Raw genomic sequence first — 24,650 nt, 5'->3', positions numbered from 1 at the left:
CGTGGATGGGGAAAGTGAAAGTGAAAGAGCAGCTAGCTACCACCACTGAGGTGCCCTCGAGCAAGAACCTTCATTCCCCAACTGCTAAATATAGGGTTAAAAAAAAAATCCCAGTTTGATCTGCTGCTCTATCAAAGTTTTGAAATATTGATCATAACTGATAGAAAGCGTTTGTTTTATATTTCTCCGTCTGTGTGAAAATTATAAGAGGTCTCAGTCTTCAAAGCATGACAGAGTTCCAGACGTCGTGAGTCAGCCCCGGATCATTCCAGATCTGTTTGAAATAAATGTGGCTCAAACGTCACTGCTTTGACTTCCACAAGACGGCTGCGCCAGAGAGCCTCTAACAGAATGCAAGACGAATCCAACAAGAGGCAGAAGTTTTTACTACAGCAATTCAAACAGATGATGGTGCTTCAGTCATACAGAGCTTTCTCTATAGGACAATCATCTGCGCTTTATTTTGCTGGCACATTTCTGAGAAGTGTCTTCTTTTACACTGGCAAAAAGACATTTTAAATGGCAGCTGCTTGAACGTGCACGTCAGAGAGAGAAAGACGGGTCTTGTGGTTTTGAGTGTGTTCGAAAGCAACCCAATTTCATAAAGAAACACTCACCTCTCATGGGTGAATGGAGTCCATCTCTGGTGATATGCGACTGTTCTCCTGAACAAAACAACAAAAGAAAAGACCAGAGTCTGAAAACACAAACATGTAATCTAAAATATGTAATTCTGTGAAATTGGCCTCAAACTACGATAGAACATTTTTGCTCACATGAAGGCAACATAAGAAGCCTGGGATTCTGCATATTTTCATACAGATCATACAGATTCATACATCACTTTAGGCAATAAAACTACTCGGTTAGGTTCAGCAAAAGATTAAAGATTGAAATAAGTATTTTTTCACGTCACTTAAGTTATGTACATAAGTTACATATGCTATTTTAGTAAGCTGCTATTTTATTACGTTGCTTAAGTATGTTAGTTTAGTGTGTCATGTATGCAATGTAAATGAACTATAAGGTCAAAGTAACATAGATATGTAACTTAAAATAAGTACCTTTGTTACGTAGCTCAAGTATGTAAGGGAGTTATGTACGTTAAGTATTTAACGTAAAGAAACGTACATATGTAACTTAAAATAAGTACCTTTGTTACGTAGCTCAAGTATGTAAGGGAGTTATGTACGTTAAGTATTTAACGTAAAGAAACGTACATATGTAACTTAAAATAAGTACATTTGTTACGTAACAGTACAAAAAGTTATGTGTTATGGACATGATGTAAGTTACGTATATTTAAGTTAAGTAACTTACGTATGTAACTTAAAATTTGTATGTTTGTTGCAAGGCTTAAGTTACATCCGTAAGTTAAGTACGTTTTGTAAGTTAACTTACGGAGGTAACTTAATGGATGAAAGTCCTGTGTTTGTTTGATCTTTCCTTCAACACCGACCTGCTCCTGATGCGGACCTTGATACAGACGCGTATGCGTATCAGTATCAGACCCAGAGGGACGTGACAGAGCGTTGGTATTTGGTGACCTGGGAACGACACCTGGCTGTAACAACGTGGTGCCTGTTATATACTCCTCCCCATTAAAGAAGATAATAAAGGTAAAGGAGAGTGTGTTTGTGTCTCGCTGTGCAGCTGCTGTGGGATTTAACTTCCATACCTTGTAAAGGAAATAAGATAATGCTGGGAAATTGGGCAATTTGATAACTATATCCGAGGATACACCCATGTGTTATTTTATAATTATTCTTTTCTCTGGTCATTTGACCAGACTAAATGTGCTTTCAGTCAGCAAGCAGGTGCTTGCTTTATTTTTGATGTAAACAGAGCGGCCGAGGTCAGCGGTAGCAGGAAGGAGAGGGAGAGCAGCTCTGTTTAGCTGCGGGATTAGATTACAGCAGGTGGGGAGCAGCAGCCTGTGGCGTACCGCTGATAGGTGTGGAGGTAGCCCACTGCGGTGTTTCTCCCTGCTGCTGCTTATTCAGGAGTCCACAGACATGCTAGCTGCCCTATGAGACTGACCGTGCAACACATGGACAAAAATAATACATAGTCAAGTCAACGTACACAAGAAGACAGCTCACATCTTGTAATAGAATCAAAAGACAACCTAATATGAGGAAAAATAAGGTAAAGGCAATTAATATGAAACGCTAGGAGGGATTTTGTGTTACCATCTACAGCCATGGTTAACATCTTCAGTGTGCTCATTTCAGTAACATACATAAATATAAGCTTTGTGATACATTGTGTTGTCGTCATAGGAACATATGCTTATATATATATATATATATATATATATATATATATATATATATATATATATACACATATGTGCTGCATACAGTACAAATGCATGCCTCCCTAAAATATTATGGATATTATTACATATACCATGCCAGTGAAAATGAAAGTAAGATCACTGGAATGTGCACATTTCTATATTAATTGATCATTAAAATGTAAGAAGGTGACATCTTCAAATAGCTTGTTTTTAATGTCCAACTCTCCGAAAGCCGATTACATTAAATTAATCATCACAAAAGACGAGGGAATGCGGTGAATTCTCACAATTGAGACGCTGGAACTAAGTAATGTTGAAAAATGACTTATTGAGCTGATTATTTGTCTTTCGAGTGACCAATCATAACACGATTTATGATTTCAGGCTATACAGCCTTTAAGCTTTTATGAATGCCAGGAATATTAATTAATTTTCCTTAAGGGACGTTACTGGAGTGGCGGCGTACGGTTTGCCACAGTGGCAGATTGTGTTTGTGTTTGCAGTGAGTCACTCCAACTGCTCTGTGTGAGCCAGTGCCTACGTTGGATTAGGCCTCCCGGTGTTTTTCAGAGAAAACAGCTGGAGGCTTTGATATTTCCTTTTTTTTTTAATATTTACTGGTGTTCATATGTTGTTGATTCTACTATTCCCCTGCAGCTGATAATGAGGCTAGTTCACTGTCAGAACAATGATTGAAACTTTGTCTGTAAAATGTTACATTTCAGGCAGAATTATGTGTATTTTGTTTATTATTGGCTGTATGGAATGTTGTGTTATTAGTCAGGTGAGTGATGTTTTTTGTATGAATACAGTACAAATTAGTTCAGCAAGAAAGAAACACATCTCGGGATCATGGTGCAGCAGGCGCAGCAGTCCCTCACACCATGCGAGTCAGCTAAAACGCATCAATTGATGCATGCTATGAATGCTTAAGCCTTAAATTAATATTCAAAATAAATACATAAATATGCTATCTTTCGGGAACAAAATATTGACTAAAATAAATTGCTTGATATTGCCTCTGATCTTGACAAGAACTGCTATATAGCTGCAACTATCAGTTATTGACACTATTTATTTATGTGTTGATCTTTTTGATTCACAATATCAGAAAATAGTAAAACAGGCCCCTCACAGTTTGCCAGAGCCTAAGGGTCTTTGCTGAAATATGCTTCTTTTGCCAGATTAACAGTCCAAAGCCCAATTTAACATAATATTTAAAAAAAAACAATTGGAGTTTTTGTTTAATTAACAACTTAAATGACTTATGGATTATCATCAGCTCATTTTATTTCATCTCTTCATTGTTCTACAAGAGGAGATTTAAGATATTAAAAGCTTGTAAGCAACACACTCATTATGTTGTATCAAACTATTAAAGCAATAAAGCAGAAGTTGAGGAGGAATATAAGGACTATCATTCTTCACACTGTTCATTGCTGTTTCTGAAATCTGTCTTTTACTGTGAGGACGTCCAAAGGTCCTCACAAAACTGTAAACTTACAGGAGTCCTCATTGTGTTTGTCACATACACACAGGTGTAAATACCAGCATGTGGTCATGGGTGTCGTCCTGCGTGTGCTCTCCCTCCTCTTCTTCCTCCTCGTCATCTTCTTCTTCCTCAGCTTCGCTGTTCTGTCTGTGCTCCTCCTCGTCCTCCAACTCTGAGCTCGACTCCTCCCCTTCCTGCCACGCCTCCTCGCTCTTACGCTCCCCCGCCTTCCTCAGCTCTGCACCAACACACACACACACACACACACACACACACACACACACACACACACACAAATGTTAGAAAAAATGTGGAAAGTATAACATGTATAATACACGTATCGGCCATAAAAACAGCTGGTGGACTTCTCCAAGGTCCCATGAGAGGACCTTCATTGTTTCCTCTCCTATCTCTTTAAGCAGAGAAAACACAGAGCCGTCCTTTATGATTGAAAAGAAGAGACTGATTTCAAGCATTGATTGAGAGTTGATTCTTGTGATACAATGATAAAGAAACAATGGAAAAATAAAACGTCACACAATAGTCTGCTCTGAAATATCCCAGGTAAGTGTCCTGTGTGTGTGTGTGTGTGTGTGTGTGTGTGTGTCTGTCCACATACGTGTGAGAGACCAAGGTAGAACAGTTTAGATGACACATGATTCAAAACGTGCCTAAATTTAAAAATGTATTTTTCCTCCTGACTCAAATTAAGTTATTAAGAGCAAATACAAAATATGATATAATCCACAGGATGAAAGGATTCCTCTTTAAAAAGCATACTTCACCATTCCACATAGGTCACAATAACTGACCAGCATTAACACAGACATGAATATTATTACACTGTTGTATTCAATCTCTAAAATGTAACTAACAAGAAAATATGTATACATTTATATTAAATACTATACATTACATTGTAGTGCCAATATTGCAGTCCTTGACATTAGTGCATGCAGCCAAGTTACTTCTGAGCTGCAGGTAAAACATTATTTATTCTCAATTGAAGTGGCCATGATTATTTTTATTATATGTTAAAATATTGACAACATTTAGGTTAAATTATCAATTTTAGAAAGAAACAAAGAAAGTCTTTACAGTAAACAAGCACACATTAGGTGAAGGAATGCTGTAAATGAAAGTCCCCTCCTGTCTTAAAAACTAACAATGACAAAGCACATTTGCAAAAATATTCCAGGAACCTAAAGAAATGTTCTATTCTTGTTTTTTATCTTCTCAAAATGACCAGAAAAAGAGGTCCACACTTGGTTGGAGTAGCATGATCGTCCACTGTTGGTGAGGTAGGAATGTATGTGTGTTTGTGCTGAATATGAACGTGAACATGAGCACTTTCTTTAAATGCTCTGATTGGCTGTATTGGAATGTGTTTTTGGTTGGTGAAGAGACATTTAAAGGACAGTTTAACTACATCCATGCTCTTTGAGCTTTCTCAAAAACGTAGATGCCCTGGAAATAATTAATGATGGGGTTAATATCTATGAGCAGGTCTTCTCGTAAACATACTTACAGACAGTAGAAGCTGCATGTGGTCAGCAGAGGAAGGCATTTGGAAACTGGAAAGTCCTCATTCCCATGCACAATACCATTTTCCTTACTCACTTTGATTACTGTTGGACGACCGGGCTCCCAACACTACTGCTGTTTACCGTGGTCTCACAGAAATACATGAAATGACCAAGACCCCTAACAGTGAATCAGGCTACACACACATTTTGTTCACACTGTGTGTTGTTTCTGAAGCTGCATCCCAGGCTCCTGGTGCAGATATAAGCTCAGTATTGAACACTGTCCAGCTCCACATGCTCTCAGAGAATGGCTGGTTCTGCTTTCTTTTCATCTCGGAGTCTGTTTCCATCCACTGGCTCTTATATGTGGTTTTATATTTGTCTTGGTGACCTACTGTCTTTGTGGGCAATTCTGTAATTTTTAAGTAATGATTTCATGAGGCTGTATTAAAATTCATTTTATTAGGATATGTATTGGTCGTATGGAAGAAGTGTTGCTGGCCAGTGAAGACACAATGTGCTTTGATTGTCATGCTTTGATGTCGGCCTATGCTTCCAGGAGGATCTTATATGTAAGTTATTTTCCATGAATTAAGATTTGCTTCCATTTTAACCCTGTGGTGGTCACCACATCTGTCCTCAACCTTCATAATGTTTAAATACAGATTAAAACACTGAGGTCTGTGTAAAACCTTTTGGATATGAATTATTCACTTTCTCCAGCTCTAGTTTCTACAACTGTGAGAAGCAAAAGCAAGTTCAGAGGTCATTATATATACATACATACAAACAACACTGATGACTAAATATCCCAGAGAGCATTAGAGTAACGTGATTGTCAGAGGCCCCTCAGGTTGACCACATCCTCCTCAAACTGTGCAGGTCCACAAATCTGTTGCCTTTTGTTCATCACAGCAGTCTGAATTGCAGCCTGACAGCAGATGGGAGAAACATGACTTGACCTCCCTCTGGGCCCTTCTGTGTGATGTTATCCTGTATTTTTTTCCCATAATTATACTTAACATTACATCTACTATATGACATGAACAGATGTCAAATGATGATGCCCCCAAAGTCCAAATACTAAACGGCCCAACAAGATTTATGTAGCGCTTTATTTAATTAACTGAGTGTGCACCATGCATATTGTACCATATTATCTGTTTGTATGTCAGTCACATCTTCAGTCATATATTCAGATTTAAGCAGATGACGGTAAATAAAGAAATATTTTCCCGGTCTGTCTTGCTAAAAACAGAAGAGCTTGACCTTACTCCCATGAAAGTACTTTTTTCTGTTCGGTTCTCTCTTCTTCTTTTATTTATACTGTGGCATACTTTTCCTTGCACATGATTTTATGTTTTTCCATTGGCAGATTTACTTTATTTTAGCAGGTATTTCATCACGGGCTGGGTTTGGTTTATAATGAAAAAAAAGAGAAGTGCATGGCCTCGGTGACTTTTTCATTGAAACATCAAATGAGCCACGTATGTCTTCAGAAGACAGCGCAGAGAGTAACATCAATGAGGAAAGTCATATTTCATGTTCTTTCCTGCTCATTTCTCTTGATGTGACACTTCCATTTTTGTCTCCAGGAAGCTGAAAAGCACACGTGGCTCCCAGAGACTTTCTAAGAAGGAAGTGAACTGTCGAAGCCCCCGACAAACCCGGCTCTAAATCTGAAGTACAACATCAAATATGCAAGAACATGTGTTACATAAAACGTCTAGAGCAGTTATGGCAGGGCAGTATTTTGTGCACTACATATCAATACCACAAAAAAGAATATATATCTTGGTTCAGGCTAACTGAAACTCTAAATTGATGTTGAATTTACGTTGTTCTAAAATGAAAAACAATATTAAAACCACTACAATATTTAGTTTGACTAAGTCCAACATGGCTACTGATGTCCCTTCACAAACCCCATGATCTTCTGGGCTGATAGAGTTCCCCACATATACCCGACTGTGATCATGTTTCTGTCAACAGCCGGCTATGAGCAGAGTCACATCAACATAATCCCAGCACATTGTTTACATAATCTCCATCTTGTTCTCATCATTCCTAATATGATTGTTTGATTTGCGTGCATGTGTGTGTGTGTGTGTGTGTGTGTCACCTGAGGAGGTGATGTGTGTGTCTTCTGTGATCTGCTCCAGTCTGCCCAGCAAAGCTTCGATGTTGGCTTTAATCTGAGTCAACTCTGACTTGATCGCCTGAAGCTCTGCACCTTTCACTGCTGGTCGAGAGATATAGACAGAGAGAGAGAGAGAGCGAGAGAGAGAGAGAGACATATAGGGGTGGGGAGAGTGTGAGAGTGAGACAGAGAGGGAGACGTTAGCGCCCATTGTCTGATTAACAAGTCTGCAGAGGGCAAAGCAGACCTTTGCCTTGTAAAGAATCTTTCAAACATTATTATGTTTCTCGAGGTGATGATCGATTATTAAGTCCATTCTTATTAGACAAGGGCTTGACCCTCAGACATTTACTGGATTTAGAAACAATGTTCATAAGATACTCCAGTGTGACTAATGGATCAGAAGCGAGCCATGGACTCATTTTGAATGATGAACTTTAACAACGGGCAGGAGGTATTCGCTGCGGTTTGAATAATCATCAGAAAGATGTCTTGTCCTAACCGCTCTTCCTTGAACTCTATGGAAAATGTCATGGGTTCAAGGAAGGATGTTGGGAGAACTGAAAACCAGACTGCACTTATGTTTTTATATTTGCTGTTGTGAATATTAGTACAATAACAAACTCAATGCAATGCAGGTCATGGGAGGATTCCTGTCCAAAACTAAATTTCCCCTCCTGAGAACGATGTTTTTAATTACCGCACAGTGTACATCTAAACAGCAACGGCGGATGTTGACAGCCTAACGGTCCTCAGCTTTAAATGTTGCAGCTGCAAGAAATTGTGGGACGGCATGAACTCCTTTCCTGTCTGGTAAAGTATGGTCCAGTGTTCCCTACGCTAAAGGAGATAGGAGAGGAAGCACCGAAGCACCTTTCTGTAGCGTTTAGAGAATGTGACGAGCTCTTCTCATGGCAGACACGTTCATACTTTGGAACTTTCCTAAGCAACAAAGATTGTTCTGCCGCAGCCATGGACTCAGGCGGTGTGTTTGAAATCGCATAGCGTACCGCATACTTCCTCAATCAGTATGTACTGAATACTGCCTAGTGAATGGACGATAACGTATGATCTCACAAGTCTGGAAGCCGGTATCAAGGCACCCAGACGCAATGCATTGTGGGGCAGTTGAAAAAGTGCTCACGTCTTAAACTCTTAGTCATGTACGTATTATAAACTCAGGCATTTTGTCCCGTACACAAAGTGCACATTCTACGCAGGGCGAACACACTACATACCAGATTTGACATCAACAGTGTAAACAGTACGTTAGCATGCGTTACTGAACACAGCCTGGATCTCCCAAGATGGAAAAGGTTCATCGTTCTGTCCCGCCCTGCTCCTCAGATACCTCACGTCTTGCCCTTGGGTGTTTCCCGCCTTTGCCTCCACCTGTCCCACACCGATTGGTTCCACCTGTCCCTCATTACCCTCCCCCTCTGCTGAATATTTAGCGCGTGATTCTAGCCTTCCAGCCTTGGTTTTCTTGCGTCTAATATTCCCTGTTTGTTTATTTGGACTTGGCCTTCGCTCATCTTGGTCATCTTCCTGCTGGAGTTCTTTGCCTGGTCTCTGATAGAACAACGTACCAGTTGCTGTTGTTCAAGTGATGTTTTGTACTGTAACTGTTTGACAACTTATTCATCTTTTTTATAACGTAGCTCTGTTGAATTCCTTTGGAATTTATACTTTCTTTTGATCAAAATGATGGTAACCTATTTGTATTTTCAACATGTGATATGCCGGGGGACCATACAAATGCAAAGAAATCAGAATTATTGGTAAATTGTTTTTACATAGTTTGCAACTATATAATTCTTAAGAAAAACGTCCAAAACAGAAATATATTTGTTGTATTTTACAGACTATGGAAGTTGTGAAATGTGTTCTGCTCATAGCACCTTGCAACATTATATAATTTAATAAATATATACAAAGTCTGTATTGGCATGTTGTTAACGAACCTGAGACTGAAATTGGGCTCTCTTTCTCAAAATAAATCTTTCTTTCCATTATTTACGAGGAAAGGATTGTTGAAGCAGTTTTACTCTCTGTATTGGATACGGAGATGATATTCATGGGGGAGCGACCGGCTCCAGTCTCAAACCTTTTAGACGCAGTATATCAGCCAGCCTTGAGATTCACCGCTGAAGAGTTATGGGGCAATGCTGACTTCGCCAAAACACTGGCTTGTCTACGTGAGGAGGGTTTGAAGAGCTAACATTTCTGACACAATCTATGTGATACCCTGGAAACACACTAAACAGGGTGTGGATAATAGTTTTAAAATGTTTTTAATTTACTATTTTCTAATTGCTTTATTATCCATATGTTGGACATCTGATTTACCTGTATAATGCATCCATATTATGTTTTTGACGTATTGTGTTTGTTCTGCAATTTAAAAAGAAAAGAAAGAGATATTGAGATGTCTCTGGTAAACCACTGAAACAAGCCGAGAGAGAAGAAGGTGATTAAGGAAAGACAGACCAAGTGATGAGTACATTAGTGGCAATAGCGGACAACTGAAGCCATGAAACACATCTGGTGGTTGTTTCTGTTTCACCACTCAAATTACTACCATATTTCCCAACTGTGTGTGTGTGTGTGTGTGTGGTTGTTGCTCAATACACATTCACATCTCTGTCCTCCTTTCTTTCTTTCCCTTCCCCCTCTTCTCCATCTTTGCTTCTACCACACACACACACACACACACACACACACACACACACACACACGCACACACACACACACACACACACACACACACACACGGGTTTCTGCGTTTCTGGATACAACATTGAGTACCCAAGGTGAAATAACATCCGAGCACATACACAATAAAACCCAAAATATTTTTGATCCACAGAGGAGCAAGTGGTCCCAGTTCAAACACAAGGAGGCACTCTTGCCTTCTTCAGGATACATTAATCGGCGTCATATACTGCGTCTAGCAGCTATATCATCCAAAGAGTTGATCTACCTTCATATATGCACTGTTGAAAGACTTTGGTAAATACTAACATTTGTAAGATCGAGATGTAAAACTTTAAGAAAATGATTGGTGTCAAAGGCTAATGTGGAAAAGAGCTTAAAGAGAAAGCCAGGGGCCCTCAGTCCACAGCCAAGGTGGCCACTTGATATTAAAGTTCCCAGTGACTCCGGATTTCCACTCACAAAATTTGTTTCCCTGAAATAAAACAAACCGAATCCAACAAAAACTCACTCCCAACTTGTCAAACACAGATGCTTGTCCAGTGTTGCCCTAAGCTTCACAATATGACACACTAGGGGCCCCTCTAGCATCAGCTTTGGACTTGTCCTGCACGGAGTATCGGTTTTCACTCGTTACATGCATTCGTTTAGAATGTTGGCAAGCACTTTAAATACTACCTGTCTATCAAAATTGTGGGTCTAAAGTTGAGTTTGTCTTCTCCTCAGTTTTAATAAAAGTCAGATGTTGTAAAGCACATGGGGTAAAATTTAATTTGACCTGAAATGTGAAACATTTTGGAAGACAAGAGGAGCTAAAGGCCTATGGGAATGATTTAAATGACAACTTAAACTCCACTCAAAGTGTGGCCACTTGGATCTCTCCAAGTTTTGGTAGCAGGGAGTTAATGAAAACAGCCTGAGAGGCCTTAGATCTGAAAGAGATACATTAGTTTAGAGGTTAACGTACAACTCTGTAACTGGTTCTTTATGAATCTAATGAGCTAATCTTGAGAGCTAAGCGGCAGTGGTACATGGCAGGTTTGACTAGATAAAAAGGATTATACAGTGTGAATACAAAGTTTGCTGCTGTCAAGCCTCACAACCAATCACAATGGTTTAATTAATATTAACACCGTTAAGGTTTATATTAAAAGTGATGCAAATTTTATTTGCAGTGCTATTGCAAACAAAGACAATGTAAATCCACCAATGGACACATATTCACTCTATGATGCATGCGTTGAGACAATTCTGCATGAGGCCAAACAGTTTCAGCTTAATCATAAAATCTGCTCTTACAAACCCATTGGTTAAGGTTTAAGGTTAGTCATGGTTTAAAAACAATGTTTTGACAATGTTGACTGTTGGTAGAAACAGAACGCAATCTCTCATGATCTGACATGTCAAAGAGGAACTCCTCTTTTGAGTGTTTTGTGTTGCTGTATCAAAGTAGCATTACTGCTGTCTTAGATTCTGATCGAAGAAATGATTCCTTTAGACAAACAATCAATTCTGCCGTTGTTTTCTGGTGAAGACAGGCTTGGTTAAAACATGAAAGGAAAAACAATATCTAAAGTAACCCTAGTTCTATGAGCAAAGGCCTCTGTGAAGGGGGACCTGCCACTCTTACCCCGCTCGCTGAAGTCAATGTGAGCTGCTTTATAAACTGTAGGGTTCACACATACTTTGGTAGGCATGCCTGATTGGCCAGCTAAACAAATACAAATGCCTAGTGTGCAAATGAGATACTGTGATACTGTCCTCCTGATTGCAGTAGAAGGTAGACTTTGGCCATGTTCAGAGACCGTGGCGATTATTAAAGCTCACGGACCTCACAGGCCTGACACAGACAGCCACAGAGTGAGAGCGACAGCAGGATGGAGCTGCATTCATTACAAATCCGGCACCTTCCCACAGGTGTGTGAGGAGGTGTGGAAGTGTTCATTTGTGCTTTAGAACGTAAGTGCTATCAAACAAACTGAACGTTTGGATTTTTTTTTCTGATTCTTGTTCTGACCAACACCAGTCCCTCTCTTCATTCACTGTCTAGCTCGCTCAACCACCGTCTCTCTCTCTCTCTCTCTCTCTCTCTCTCTCTCTCTCTCTCTCTCTCTCGCTCCCTCTCCCCCCTTCCCTCCCTCTCTCTCCCTCCCTCCCTCTCTCTCACTTGAAGGTTTGTTGAACCAGAGAGGAGGTGCACATTTTGAATGTTGTGTTTACATAAAACAACAAACAATGTGACTACATATGACTTTAAATACCAACAAATTGTGATGTGGGAATAATAAGAAATGATGAGAACATAGATTCTGCATCCAAAATTCACGGCCAATTACCACCACGACGCTGATACAGCACCTGTCAAAGCCCAAGTCCAAAAGCTCACACTGCTTTACTCTCGTCTGCATCCCATGTTCTTATTGGATTGACACTGCCACGGTGGTTCTGTCTGTTTTGATTTTCATTAACAATCCTAATTCTGGTGTGAATCTCTCCAAAATACATTATGTAACTGCAGAGTCATGCAGGGGCAAACATTAACAGTCTGCCAAGGGACGTTACTTCAGTTTTCAATCAACAAGTTGAAACTCTGCAGGAATCAAAAACTGCTGTTTGGAAAGAAATAATTAAAAAGGGGATAACGGGAGTCAGATTTTCTTTTCAGATCCACGTTATGAACATGATGTGAAATGAACGTTTGATGAGCAGAATCCTAAAATAATGTGACAACAGTCGCAGTGATGCTTGAACCCTCTGCTGTAAAACATAGACTTTAAAGATGGTTGACGGGAAGGTTTGGATCACAAGGGTGGAGTTTGTCAGGTGGACGAGAAAATATAAGAGAAGAAGAATTAAACAAGTGAGAAAAGGAAGAGGGACATACAGGCAGAGAGGAAGAGAGAGTCTGATGTCATGTGGTGGTTTAAGAACACGGGATACCGACGCGATGATTACACATGTTTACATTCAGAATCCTACAATTTGACTATTTCGCTGTTGACTGAAGCTGCTAACACAACAACTGCATTTACTGCATTTACTGCAATTTCTAGTTTTACCAAAACAATTAGCCTACTGTTGCTACTTTAGCTAATGCTATTGTTTAACAACTAACCGATTCAACCTTTACCAATATCATTGCATTTATTATTGCATGCCCAAACTGAGCCTTACATACAGTGTGTACAGGTGACCAACATTTAGAATATTTGTTTAATTTGAATGTGTTGAAGTTGGACTTCTCTAGTATCATATCATCTTCATCTGTTTCACAACATGAGGAGGGAAATCACGTTATCTACGGCTACTATCGATGTCAGAACTAGTAAAGAGAGTAGCAGACTTACATCTCTGTTTGTTGCCATTGCTGGTGGGGAGGACGGAGGCGTTACGCGCCAGCAGTTTGACAGGCAAGGATTTGACCCGTCGTACCAGAGGCACTGCTACCCGCGGGCGTTTGACGGGCACCACCCGAGGGACCGGAGACACCCTGCCGTGGTACTCAAACAACCTGAAGAGAGCGAGAACAAGGGAGATGGAAAGGAGGGAGGCAAAGAGAGGCAACAAGGAAAGAAAAAAGAAAGAAAGGAGGAGAGAGTTAAAAAGGAGGAAAGCAAGGGGGAAAGTTGAAAGAGGAGAGGTGAGATGATGAGGAGAGGGTGTTTGGTAAGTTGTAAATGGATTTGTGAAGCACTTTTCTAGTCTTCTGGCTGACGATATTTCCCACTGAAGCTAAATAAAACGATCTGCACACCTGCTTGTATACTGCACGTTCAAAGAGGGAAACTTTGGGGTGGAGAAACTGGTTTGATGATTTTGCATGGAAGTGCATTACAAAGAACCTGAATAAACTGTCGACGTTAAAACAATAACTTTCCGTCTTGACAATGTAATCCAAATCAGACAACACTGTCTTACTCAATGTGCCGGCCTCAGTTTGGTTGGTGGGCACACGGGGAACTGCTCTGAACCCCTGGTTAGATTACAAGTTTTGTCATAGTATATAATAATAATAACAATAAAAAGCAGTAAAATATGTAATAACATGTGAATTCAACTTGGGTCATGAAAGTTGAGGATGGTCTGGGAGATGTGTGTGGAATATGGTTATTTAACGATTTTGACAAGACTGACCTCCCGTTGGCTTGACTACTTCAAACCCTATGAGATATGTTCCATTGCAGGCTGTGTTTTAACCATTTGGGACAAGAAGCAACTTTTTTTCCAGATGGTTATGGGCTTCACTCCCACAGCTTAACATGCGTCTCCACAGGAATACAGGGGAAAGAGAGCTAAAGAAGTACGTGGCAATTTAATTTTACCATTTGGACAAAGCTGTTCTGCGGCACTTAGCAAATAATCAGAGCAGACAAGGTTTTTAATTCCAAGTTTGACCATACAGATCATACTTCAGGAGATAAATAAACTTTGAATCAAAGTTTCTTGTCTGCCGTGCCCCCTCAGTCTGGCCTTACACCCCTGTGCTGCCCTGCAGCCATCAGCACGTCTCTGGCTGATTTCACCGTTTCCTCCTCCTCTTTCCTGCCAGTACATTTTTCCCCCAGTGTCTTTTGTTTGTATTTTTAAAAACAGCCACAAATCTCTGATTCACGTCGTTCACACTTGGACTTTTAAGTGTACTAACTTTGTCTGTTGGCAAGCGGCAAACAAAGTAGGAAAGAACTATAAACACAATTAAAACAGACAAAAAATAAGCAAATTAACTATCTAGCCAACTTACAAAATCTGCAAGTCAACAAAATTGGACAGGCAAAACGCTCCGCCTCTAAAACGTTAATAAATTGTTCTATCAAAATAAACAAATATATTTATCTATTTATTTCACTGATAGTTATATTAAAGTATGGTATTAAAAATAAAATCATCCTTAAATCATAATGTAAATTCCTTCTTTTGTGGACTTGAGATCATTGTTTTATTTGATGGCCTTGCTGCCCTGGCATTTGGCCTTTGTACTCTTGAACAAATGACCAAAAACCAAGTGGCCTTGTCCCTAAAATGATAGAATTCCAGGACTGGCTAAGGCTGCTTTTGATGTTGAGAATAAAAAATAAAGGAAATATACTTAAAGAAACACACAGAAGGGTTGACAGAAATGAAAGGATAAGTGGGGAAGAAAGAAAAATGCAACTTCTTGTATAGATACCATATATATATATCATACCATTACATTCATGGGCTAAAAATGGGAGGGAGTGAGACTGCCAGATCACAGTTATGGGTGTAAATCAGTCCTGAGGTCTGCAACCCAGCTGTTCAGCATGTTTCAACATATGTTAAGACAGATGTTTATCCAGTAAAGCTCAGCATGATTTCTCAAATTCTGGGAAAGGGGTTGATTTGGTGGGATGGATGTAAAGAGGTTAATTAAGCCAGCTTGTGGGCAGCAGATCAGCGGGTGGAATCCTGTAGGGTTGCTGGGCTGACCCTGAGCGATGGGATGAGGCGCTTACACATCTGGGAGGAGGGCTGAGTAGCAAATCCTTTCCTTTAGATTTTAAGTGGTAGAACAAGACAACGGTCATTTCCTGCATTTTTTAACAGTGGATTAGTTTAAAATATTGCTGTGAGCAAAGGAACAGTCATGAGCAGCAACAGTGAGCTGTTGGATGAAGATCTGCAGGTGACCGGCTGCACAGCAGAGTAAAGATATATTGATGCTCTGAATGACACACAAGGCTCATCTTCCACAGTTCATCAGATTCTGGATTTACTTGTTGTGTGTGGTCAGTTTGCGTCGCTGTTTCCTAACTTTTATTCCTTTCTCTAACCTGAATTCTAAGATTTGCTCGCATCAGATCAATCATGTGTGGATATTGCCTGCTGGCACTAAAACGCAGAAGAATGCTGGAAGAACCCCGAGAACCATCCGTTCTCTTACCTGTCATAGAAGTCTTCTCTGTAGAAGTCGTAGTCAAACTCGTAGCCACTGGGGAAGAAGCACAATAGCACACAGTGATAGTGCAAAAACAAATGTCACACAGTACGCTCAGTAACACCAGCATGAAACCACATTTAAAACAACACATGGGAACAGAAAGCATTCTGGGGTTTATGGTTGCACGTACGAATTAAAAAGGCAGTAATTACAAACTGTGTGTGAGACCAAAAAGAAACCACTTCATGTTACCCCAAGAGACAGAAAGAGAGACAGAAATATGAACAAAAACAAAACCTGGCAAGAGAAATTGAATTCTCGTGAATTATGTATATTACGTGTAATGTTTATGGACAGATTTTACAATCGTCCTGGATAAAGGATTTTGGCGGAAACAACAAAGTCAGAGGTTCCTCAAAACAAGAATAAAACTATAAAACAACAATACATAAGATACACCTTATAAGAAATAAGACATAAATACTGCCTTTTGTTGAAACTGTATTCATCACTTATATGATGAACAGTATTTATCATTTAATGTCTCTGTCCGTCCCATTCTCAAGAACGCAATATTTAAGGAACACCTTGTCCCATTCATGTGACCGTTATACCTCAGGAATGGAACAATAATATTACCTTTGTTAAATCTTCTGAAAGAGTACGCAAACCATCAAAGGAGACAAACTGTAAGTCTAAGATTGAATCATTTTTGTTCAGGTTTAGCAGCTGTTTTAAGCAGCGCGACTCATCACACGTCTTTAATACATGGGAAACAATAACCAAATAAAAGGATTAAAGAGTCTACGTAAAAAGAAATCCGCAAAAATCTGACATACTGTCCCTCCACAATAAAACCCTTCAAGTCTAAACACTCATGACAGCCGTTGTTCTTGGAGGGCTGAGGTGTTAAAAATAGAAGCCTGGGACTTCTTCAGGGTGTCGTTTCACACCTCCAGGTCTCGGCCTCCTCCTTCTTCAGGGTGTTGTTATCCAGTGTAGGCGGTTTTAAAACCTTGGCCCTCTTCAACTAAAGTGGTTTGTATCTCAGTCCCACAAGATCAGCTGCGTTTGTTTTTTTGCGGTCTACACATCTGTGGGTAAAATAGTCTCTTGTTGGCCTTCTAATACAAGCTTTGAAAAAGCACCTGAGCTTTTTTAGAACACTGAACTATCAAACAATCCTCCAAATGAAAGGGCACCTGTGTGTGTACCTGTAGAGAGAAGCGGCTGATCGCTTCAGGATTTTGGGTCTGTTGGGCCTTGGCTCTCCTGCCATGTTGACATCTGGAAAATAAATAGCAGAGGGAAACAGAAGAGCAGCGTTTCATTTTTGACGTACCCAACACGTTGTTAACAACTCCATAAAAGAGATCAAATGTTCCTTCAAGCTCAAAAACATTTAGTGAAATATATGTTTGAGCACTGAAAAAAAGAAAGCGGTGGTAAAGAATCAGTGGAGAGAGGATAACTTTTTAAAGGATAATCTGGTGGATGGTGTGTCGCCTTGTGATCTCCAGTAGAGGACGCTGTTGAGCCATTTTACAACATCGTCTCTACAGTCAGTCAGTGCAGCTCCCAACAGGCCCATATTGGCCTGACAACTTTCCATTCATAAGTAATCAGGCGGAAAGTAAGAAATCTGATTTCCAGCTCTTCTGTTTGAGACTTTAATCTGTTAATTGTGGTCAAAAAAACATTTAAAAAATCCTGCACTCAAGTAAATAAGAGATTCCACATGAACTGTTAATGCCCTGCATTACTGACACAGATGTGGTGGTAACAAAACAAATGTGGATGAATTCATTGATCATGTTGCTGCAGGTTAAATAAGAGACTTGAAAAAAAAAAACGTAGTTGTGATGGTTAAGGTTAGGATATGGTGCTGGGACATGCTTTATGTTAATAAGTGTCCTCACAAAGATGGATGTACAGAGAAGTGCACACACACACACACACACATACACACACACACACACACACACGTTTTCTATGTGGCACAAATCTGTGTTCAATTAGGATTTCAATCAGTCGTGTTTCCATCCCACTTAACAACTCCAGTCATAAACGCTTCTGGCCTAAAACTAACCCTGACCCTGACCTCAACATACAACTAAACCTCACCTTTACCTGAGCCTTCACCTAACCTTCAAGTGTTCACCCTAAAATATAATGATTCATGTGCACTGCGAGTCCCCACAATGTTACTGTGTGAGCAGTGTCCCCACAACATGAGGAATACATGCACACACATACACACGGACACACACAGAGTAATACAGGGGACATTTCCCACAAGGCACAGTGTGTGTGTGTGTGTGTGTGTGTGTGTGTGTGTGTGTGTGTGTGTGTGTGTGTGTGAGTGTAGTGTAGGATAAAGCTATGACAGCTAAGGGGCTGCTAAGTGATGCTCTCTGCCCCACTGCAGTTTGTGTGGGTTTTGCTTTGGGGATCATATTAAATCGGTCTTTTTTCTCTGTGCCACTTAACTACCCGACTCTTTACATGCCTCACTGCCATACTCCCTCTCGTCTTAGCTCTCCGGGTAATATCAAACCCATGTGTGTTTCTTTTTACTGGAATGACTTCCAGTTGATATTATGAGACACGTTTAACCATTTTAATCACATAATCACTACCTTTGTGTTTTTGGTTGGCAAGCAAAACATGACAAACAATAAAAGTAAAATGATAATGATGATTGTTTGGCACTTCACAAAACCAGAAGTTCCAACAAAGTGCTTCACATAAAAGAGGTGATAAAAAGGTAAATACTGAAGTGCAACACAGTAAATGTGTTATCCCCGGGACCGTCATAACAATCCAAGACGTACAGAAGAACAAAACGATGGATGAATTGGATCTTTGGAACAGCAAGTAGCTTCCTGTCCGAGGACATCGGGCTGACTCAGATTGGTAAAATAAGACCAATTTTGAGTAGGGTCTCAAGTCAGACACAAAATGCCTTAAACGTCATCAAAAACATCTCTAAATCAGTCTGTAGGCATGGAGTTATCTTTACATTCACATCGACTTCATTTACTTTCATGTGAAACATTTACAAATGTTTTGAATATTTTAAAGTCCTTTGTACGATTGTAGCTGCATCACAGCCACCAATTATCGATCAACTTCAAATGCCGATGTCTTGTCACTGCCCTTTGCATCTGACGCACAAGGCATCATCTAGCGCTTGTATGAGACGCATCTGGCTTTCAAGTAACTACAGCGGCAACCCAGACGCTCAGAGTATACAAGTTACAAAGGACTTGACTTACGTCATGTACGTAACCTCGGCTACGCTAATGATGTTACACAGCAATCATACTTATTTTAACCCAAATCACAATATTTTACTAAACCTAATTATTTTCATCAGCAAAAGAACGTGATTTGTTTTTGGAAATACTGAAATTACTTTTTGCTCAGAGAAGCATTGGGTCGATAAAGTATGTTTGTGTTGCGTTCAGGGACTTCCACTTTGAACAACAAGAACAAGAATAAAAAGCACTGAAGCATATGGATTGGCAGGTGGTCTGTGTGTGTGTGTGTGTGTGTGTGTGTGTCTATGTGTGCGCTTGCATTGTTTGCCTAGGTCATAAAGGGGAGGTCAATAACAGTTTGTGTTGGATGAAGATGTGTTTGTGTGTACGTGTGTGTGTGTGTCCTTGCAAACAACTGGATTTCTGCCATTTCCACACCTGGCTGCGGTCAGGGTTCTGGATCACTGCCTTAAACGCACACACACACACACACACACACACACACACACACACACACACACACACACACACACACACACACACACACACACACACACACACACACACACACACACACACACACATTCCCCTTCACGGTGAAGTTAACAGGCTTGAATCTTCAGCCTCTGGCTGCTGAAAACTCACTTTTCCCTGCTCATCTGTCCATCCATCCATCCTTTTATCATCTCCACTCGTTCCTTCCCTTGGTCTTCCGACACATTTCAAACACATGAAGTTCCATCATCCTGCTTTATGTTTTAAGGAATTTCAGGAGGTACAGACATGTTAAAGATTGTATTCTCCCCATGTCTGCATGGGTTCCTTGCAGGTGCTCCAGTTTCCTCCCAAAATGCAAAAGCATGCAGTTTAGGTGAACTGGAAACACTAGATTTCCCTATGATGGACTGTTGAGCTGTCATGGTGTTCCCCTCCTCTCACCCAATGCATGCTGGGATAGGCTCCAGCCCCCAGAGATCCTAACAGGATGATGGGGTTAAAGAATGGGTGGGTATGGATGGTTGTTTCTTTGTGTGGGCACAGAGCGGTTTGAACTTCCCACCCACATGTGCTGGGTGGAAGCAACACAATTGAACCCTAATAGTGTGTTGAACAAAAACAACCCACAGGGCAGCAATCAGCTGAAGAGAAGAGGCCAGAGAACCGACCCTTGGGACATTCCACATGTTACTTGTTTCACAAACGGATAATATACTACCGATCAACTCAGTGTGGTCCCTGTCCTTCAAAAATGGTTCAAACCAGTTTTGCACTTTGCCAGAAAGTCCAACTGCGCAGTCTGTCTAGTATTATTTTGTGGTTGACCGTGTTGAAAGCAGCATTAAAAATGTACTGAAGCGTTTCCGCTCTCCGTGTTGGAGAAGTCACGGTGCTGTGGTGTGGACGAAAACCCCTGCCTGGAAAACATCCAAGGAATTGTTTAACAGAGACACAAAGAGTTTTATAAATTATCCTAAACCTGTTTTTTTTCCTTCCTTTACTTCAGTGGCTTCGTCCACAAAGAGCATCTGAACAAACAAAATACATTTTTATCATTTCTGTTCGAATTCTGGGTGTTTTATGAAACTTTTCTACAACTGTGGCGTTCCCGGTGAAAAATGAGAATTGCATTAGAAATCAATGGGTGCATTTACAACTAGTGTATAAAATGGAGTTGAGGCCAACACATTGTCACACCAATGTGCCGAATACTCCAGCTTGAACAGCGCGCCTTAGCTTCAAACTTCAAACTTAGCTTCAGCGCACCTTAGCTTCAAACTATGAGGCTCTACGTACTCCTCTACTCCTCAGATTCCACTTGTAACTAGTAGAACATTTTACTAGTAGAACATTCAGCACAATGATAAACATCAACCATATACAGGAATCATTGCTGTATTTATTCCCTTTATTGCACAAAATTATTAGGGTTATTGCGTGAAAGAATGTCTAACGCTCACTCCTTGCCTAAATCAGCAGGAGAAAAGCTAGTTAATGTTGGGTGTCAGCTGTTAGCAGCCAGTTGGCAGCACAGTCTGACAGCATAGCAACATTTGGAGCAACTAGGCCTATGATATTGTAATTCATTCCCATGCACGCTGCTCAGAGTAATAACAGTAACTGGCTCTTCTGCCGACAGCTCCGGGTCTCTCCCTAGCACAGTCCTGCTGATAACAGCGCTAACGGCTAACAAACATTCAGTTACATTATGGTGCTTTCAAGCTCCACACAGTAAACATGAGTATGTGGGATGAAGGTAAATTACAACGTTATCATGCATGATGTGTTCAAATGTAATCTTGTAAAATGTAGTTTCTGGCAAGAAACTGGAACGAATACATTTATTTGAAGGTGTTTTCACATAAAATAGATATTAGAGAGAAAATGATGACCTGTTTAACTTCCTAACACTTAACACTTAACACTAACTCTAAGCAGCATAATTTTAACTACTAAGGCCCCTCAGAAAAAGTTTAATTAAAACACACATTGAAATAGAAATGCAATCATTTATTGCCGTATCACTTGAATTGTGTATTTTTATGCAAATAACCACTAAAGATGACGATAAGAAAGTTAAAGAATAACATTTAGAATGTTCGACATCCTCGTTGATTTTTCTTTTTCCATTTCAGACGAGTCTGTTGAGCGAGTGACACATATCTCACTGAGCAAGCTGCAGTATTTGATGCACTGGTAGTGAGAACGCGTTATTTTGGCACATTCTGATTCATTCAATACACTTAGACCCCCACATGCACGTGTGTTAGAGCGCACACACTGCACTGAGAGAGATTATGAGAGAAACGTGCTCGCAGCTCTGCTGTGATTGAACATAAAGCAGTTGAGGTCTTCACACCTGCTCGCCGACAACTCGTCTCTTCCCTGTCCGCCGGGGGAAACAGACAGATGGCGGAAAACACTCCAACAGCGTAAAGGCACACGGCGCTCAACTCTGATTTCCCCTCTGATATCTTATTGCGCAGTAACACAGAGGAAAGGTGGGGGAGAGATCGCATAAGTAAACACTCGAGAGGGAAACGGATGTAATGGCGCTCAGGGGTCGTCAAAGTTTCTGCGGTTGCAGCAAGTTCACTGAACTTCATTCTGGTTATTGCAAGACTGTATGCTCTGAAGACTCACAGGAGGCTGATCGCTCCACACCGCTGTGGTTCAGACACAAATTTGCTTGAATCCTGACAAGATTGAAATGTCCGCCAGGAGAGGCATGCCATGGTTTACGCGTGTGTGCACCTCCCTGTCTGTCCACGGCTAATCTTGCATTCTGTGCTGCAAACTGCATACAGGCTCCGTCATTCATCCCGGATCAAGCTGAACTTGACGGGCGGACCGCAGGACAGAGCGCGGGACTCCGGTGGGTCGAGAGGAGGTGGACTCTGTGTTTGCGTCGTGGTGCTTGGTGCTCAGGCACAGTCAATGTTGATGGGACAGTGGTTTTCCTCACGTTGAGTTTTTGGTGTAAAGATGTCGGATGCAAATTCAAAAAATGCACTACAGGAACGTACTACTGTTTTTGTTTGTTGTGTTGCAAATGGGCAACAACTGAACTTTGTTGTGCATCCCTGTGTTGCATGATGACAATAAATGATCCTTCAATCCTTGTTTTTGAGTTTGACAGATGTGTATTTTATGACTCCTTACAGCCTATTAGTATCACACAATAAAGCAGTTGTCATTGCAGTAACACCTGGAGGAGATCTGCACTCTACTGAGTGCACCCTTTTTCAAGGAATCCAGCTGCCGTGCAAGTTAAACAGATTAAACAGATCATGCATGAACCAAAAATAAAAACAGAAATGTTCTGCATCCTTTCATGTGCTGATCTCAGGTCTCATCAACTGCGCCTACTTATTTAGCGTCAAAGTTGAAAATGTTTTCTGATGAAACACCAGAGACATTCTGAGGCTTTTGTTCTCATGCTTTCAAAAGATGACATCTCAACCTGCTAAACCCCGAGGGGACAGTCCTGAAAACTTCAAGTGTGAAGAGAAAGGTTCAGCTATATCTCTGGGATTTCTGTAGCCTGCAGTGTTCAAACAAGCAAGTGTGAACAGTGTAACTCAAACACAGCAACCAAGGGTAATGTTGAAATTAGAAGTCAATTGATTAGCAATTCACCATGGAATATTTTAACGGCAATTTTGATTAATTGTTTAAGTCTTTTATAAAACCAAAATGACGAACATTCGCTCAAATGTCTTTGGGTTTGGACTACAGTCAAATAAAACATGCGATTCAAAGAGGTCAGGATATTTTCCACTATCTTCTGACATTCTATAGACTTACTTGATTTAGTAATTAACTAATTAATTAGATTACTGATGAATCAATTAATTGAAACTAGTGCAAAGGCTATTTCACCATTTCACCACCAGTCACACACTCATTTAGAAATTGGCATCTTCGTAAGAAGACATTTTCTGAGTTAGTGAGTTTTGCCATTTTTAAAACCTTTGGAGCCCAGGAAATATACTTCTTTTTAATTAAATACGATTTTTTTGTTGTCTACAGATTTGTTTTTCCGAAACAGGACATACATAGTTTTGAAAAATGGAGCAAACCACCACTTAAACCATTTCAATGTCATAATGTGCACTTTATTATTTCCATCTGCAGGTAGAATAACCTCATCTTAAATAATTTGAGGGTAAATCAGTCAAACTTGAAAAAAGCCCACCTATTTTGGCAATCACACTTTTCTTTTCATGCTTTGTACGTAGAGCTGTAATTACAATGTTTCCTCGTACAACAGTTCCTTATGCAGGTGGAGTTACATTAGTTACAGAACAAAAGAAAGGTAAAATAAATCAATGTCAACCTGGTCTCACAAAGGACCCAATCAACAGTCTCCTGGGTGAAAGTCCTGTGTTTGTTTGACTCATCCATCAAAGCCAGCCTGCTCATTGTGTCAACTTTGTTGCACTTTATACTTTGATCACCTGACTTCCTTGGCGATAGGCCTGTGCTTCCTGGCTTTTCATAGCTTTAACAGTGGATGAGAACAGTCTGATAATTCACAGAGTGTCACGTGGACTCACCCAGCGTCTGTCCGGCCAGCACCCTGCCGTTCTCCCCGATCACGGCCCCCCTGGCGTGCCTCTCGCTGGCGTACTGGATGAAGGCGTAGCCTTTGTGCACGGAGCATCCCAAGACCCGGCCATACTTGGAGAAGATGCTCTCCACGTCCGACTTCTTCACCACCGCTGTGTTGAGATTGCCGATGAACACCCGGGAGTTGATCGACTTTGGATCTGTCTTGTTGGTCACATTACTGGTCTGGACCTTCAGCGACAT

General features: G+C 40.5%; 1 protein-coding gene across 1 annotated transcript; it reads right to left on the bottom strand.

Moving 5' to 3' along the window:
* Positions 1-620: 620 nt before the first annotated feature.
* raly (RALY heterogeneous nuclear ribonucleoprotein) lies at positions 621-24,650 on the bottom strand. The gene is made up of 7 exons (XM_076096168.1): positions 24,395-24,650; positions 17,289-17,361; positions 16,078-16,125; positions 13,523-13,686; positions 7,443-7,562; positions 3,851-4,032; positions 621-665 (listed from the first exon to the last, which is right to left on the bottom strand). Exons 1-7 carry the CDS (start codon positions 24,648-24,650, stop codon positions 621-623), a joined length of 888 nt encoding a protein of 295 aa, XP_075952283.1.

This window comes from Anarhichas minor, unplaced genomic scaffold (genome assembly GCF_050575085.1).
Source record: "Anarhichas minor isolate MPS153535 unplaced genomic scaffold, ASM5057508v1 ptg000021l, whole genome shotgun sequence".
Lineage (NCBI taxonomy): Eukaryota > Metazoa > Chordata > Actinopteri > Perciformes > Anarhichadidae > Anarhichas > Anarhichas minor.
Note: the sequence above shows the minus strand (reverse complement) of the source record. Positions and strands in the feature narration are given on the sequence as shown.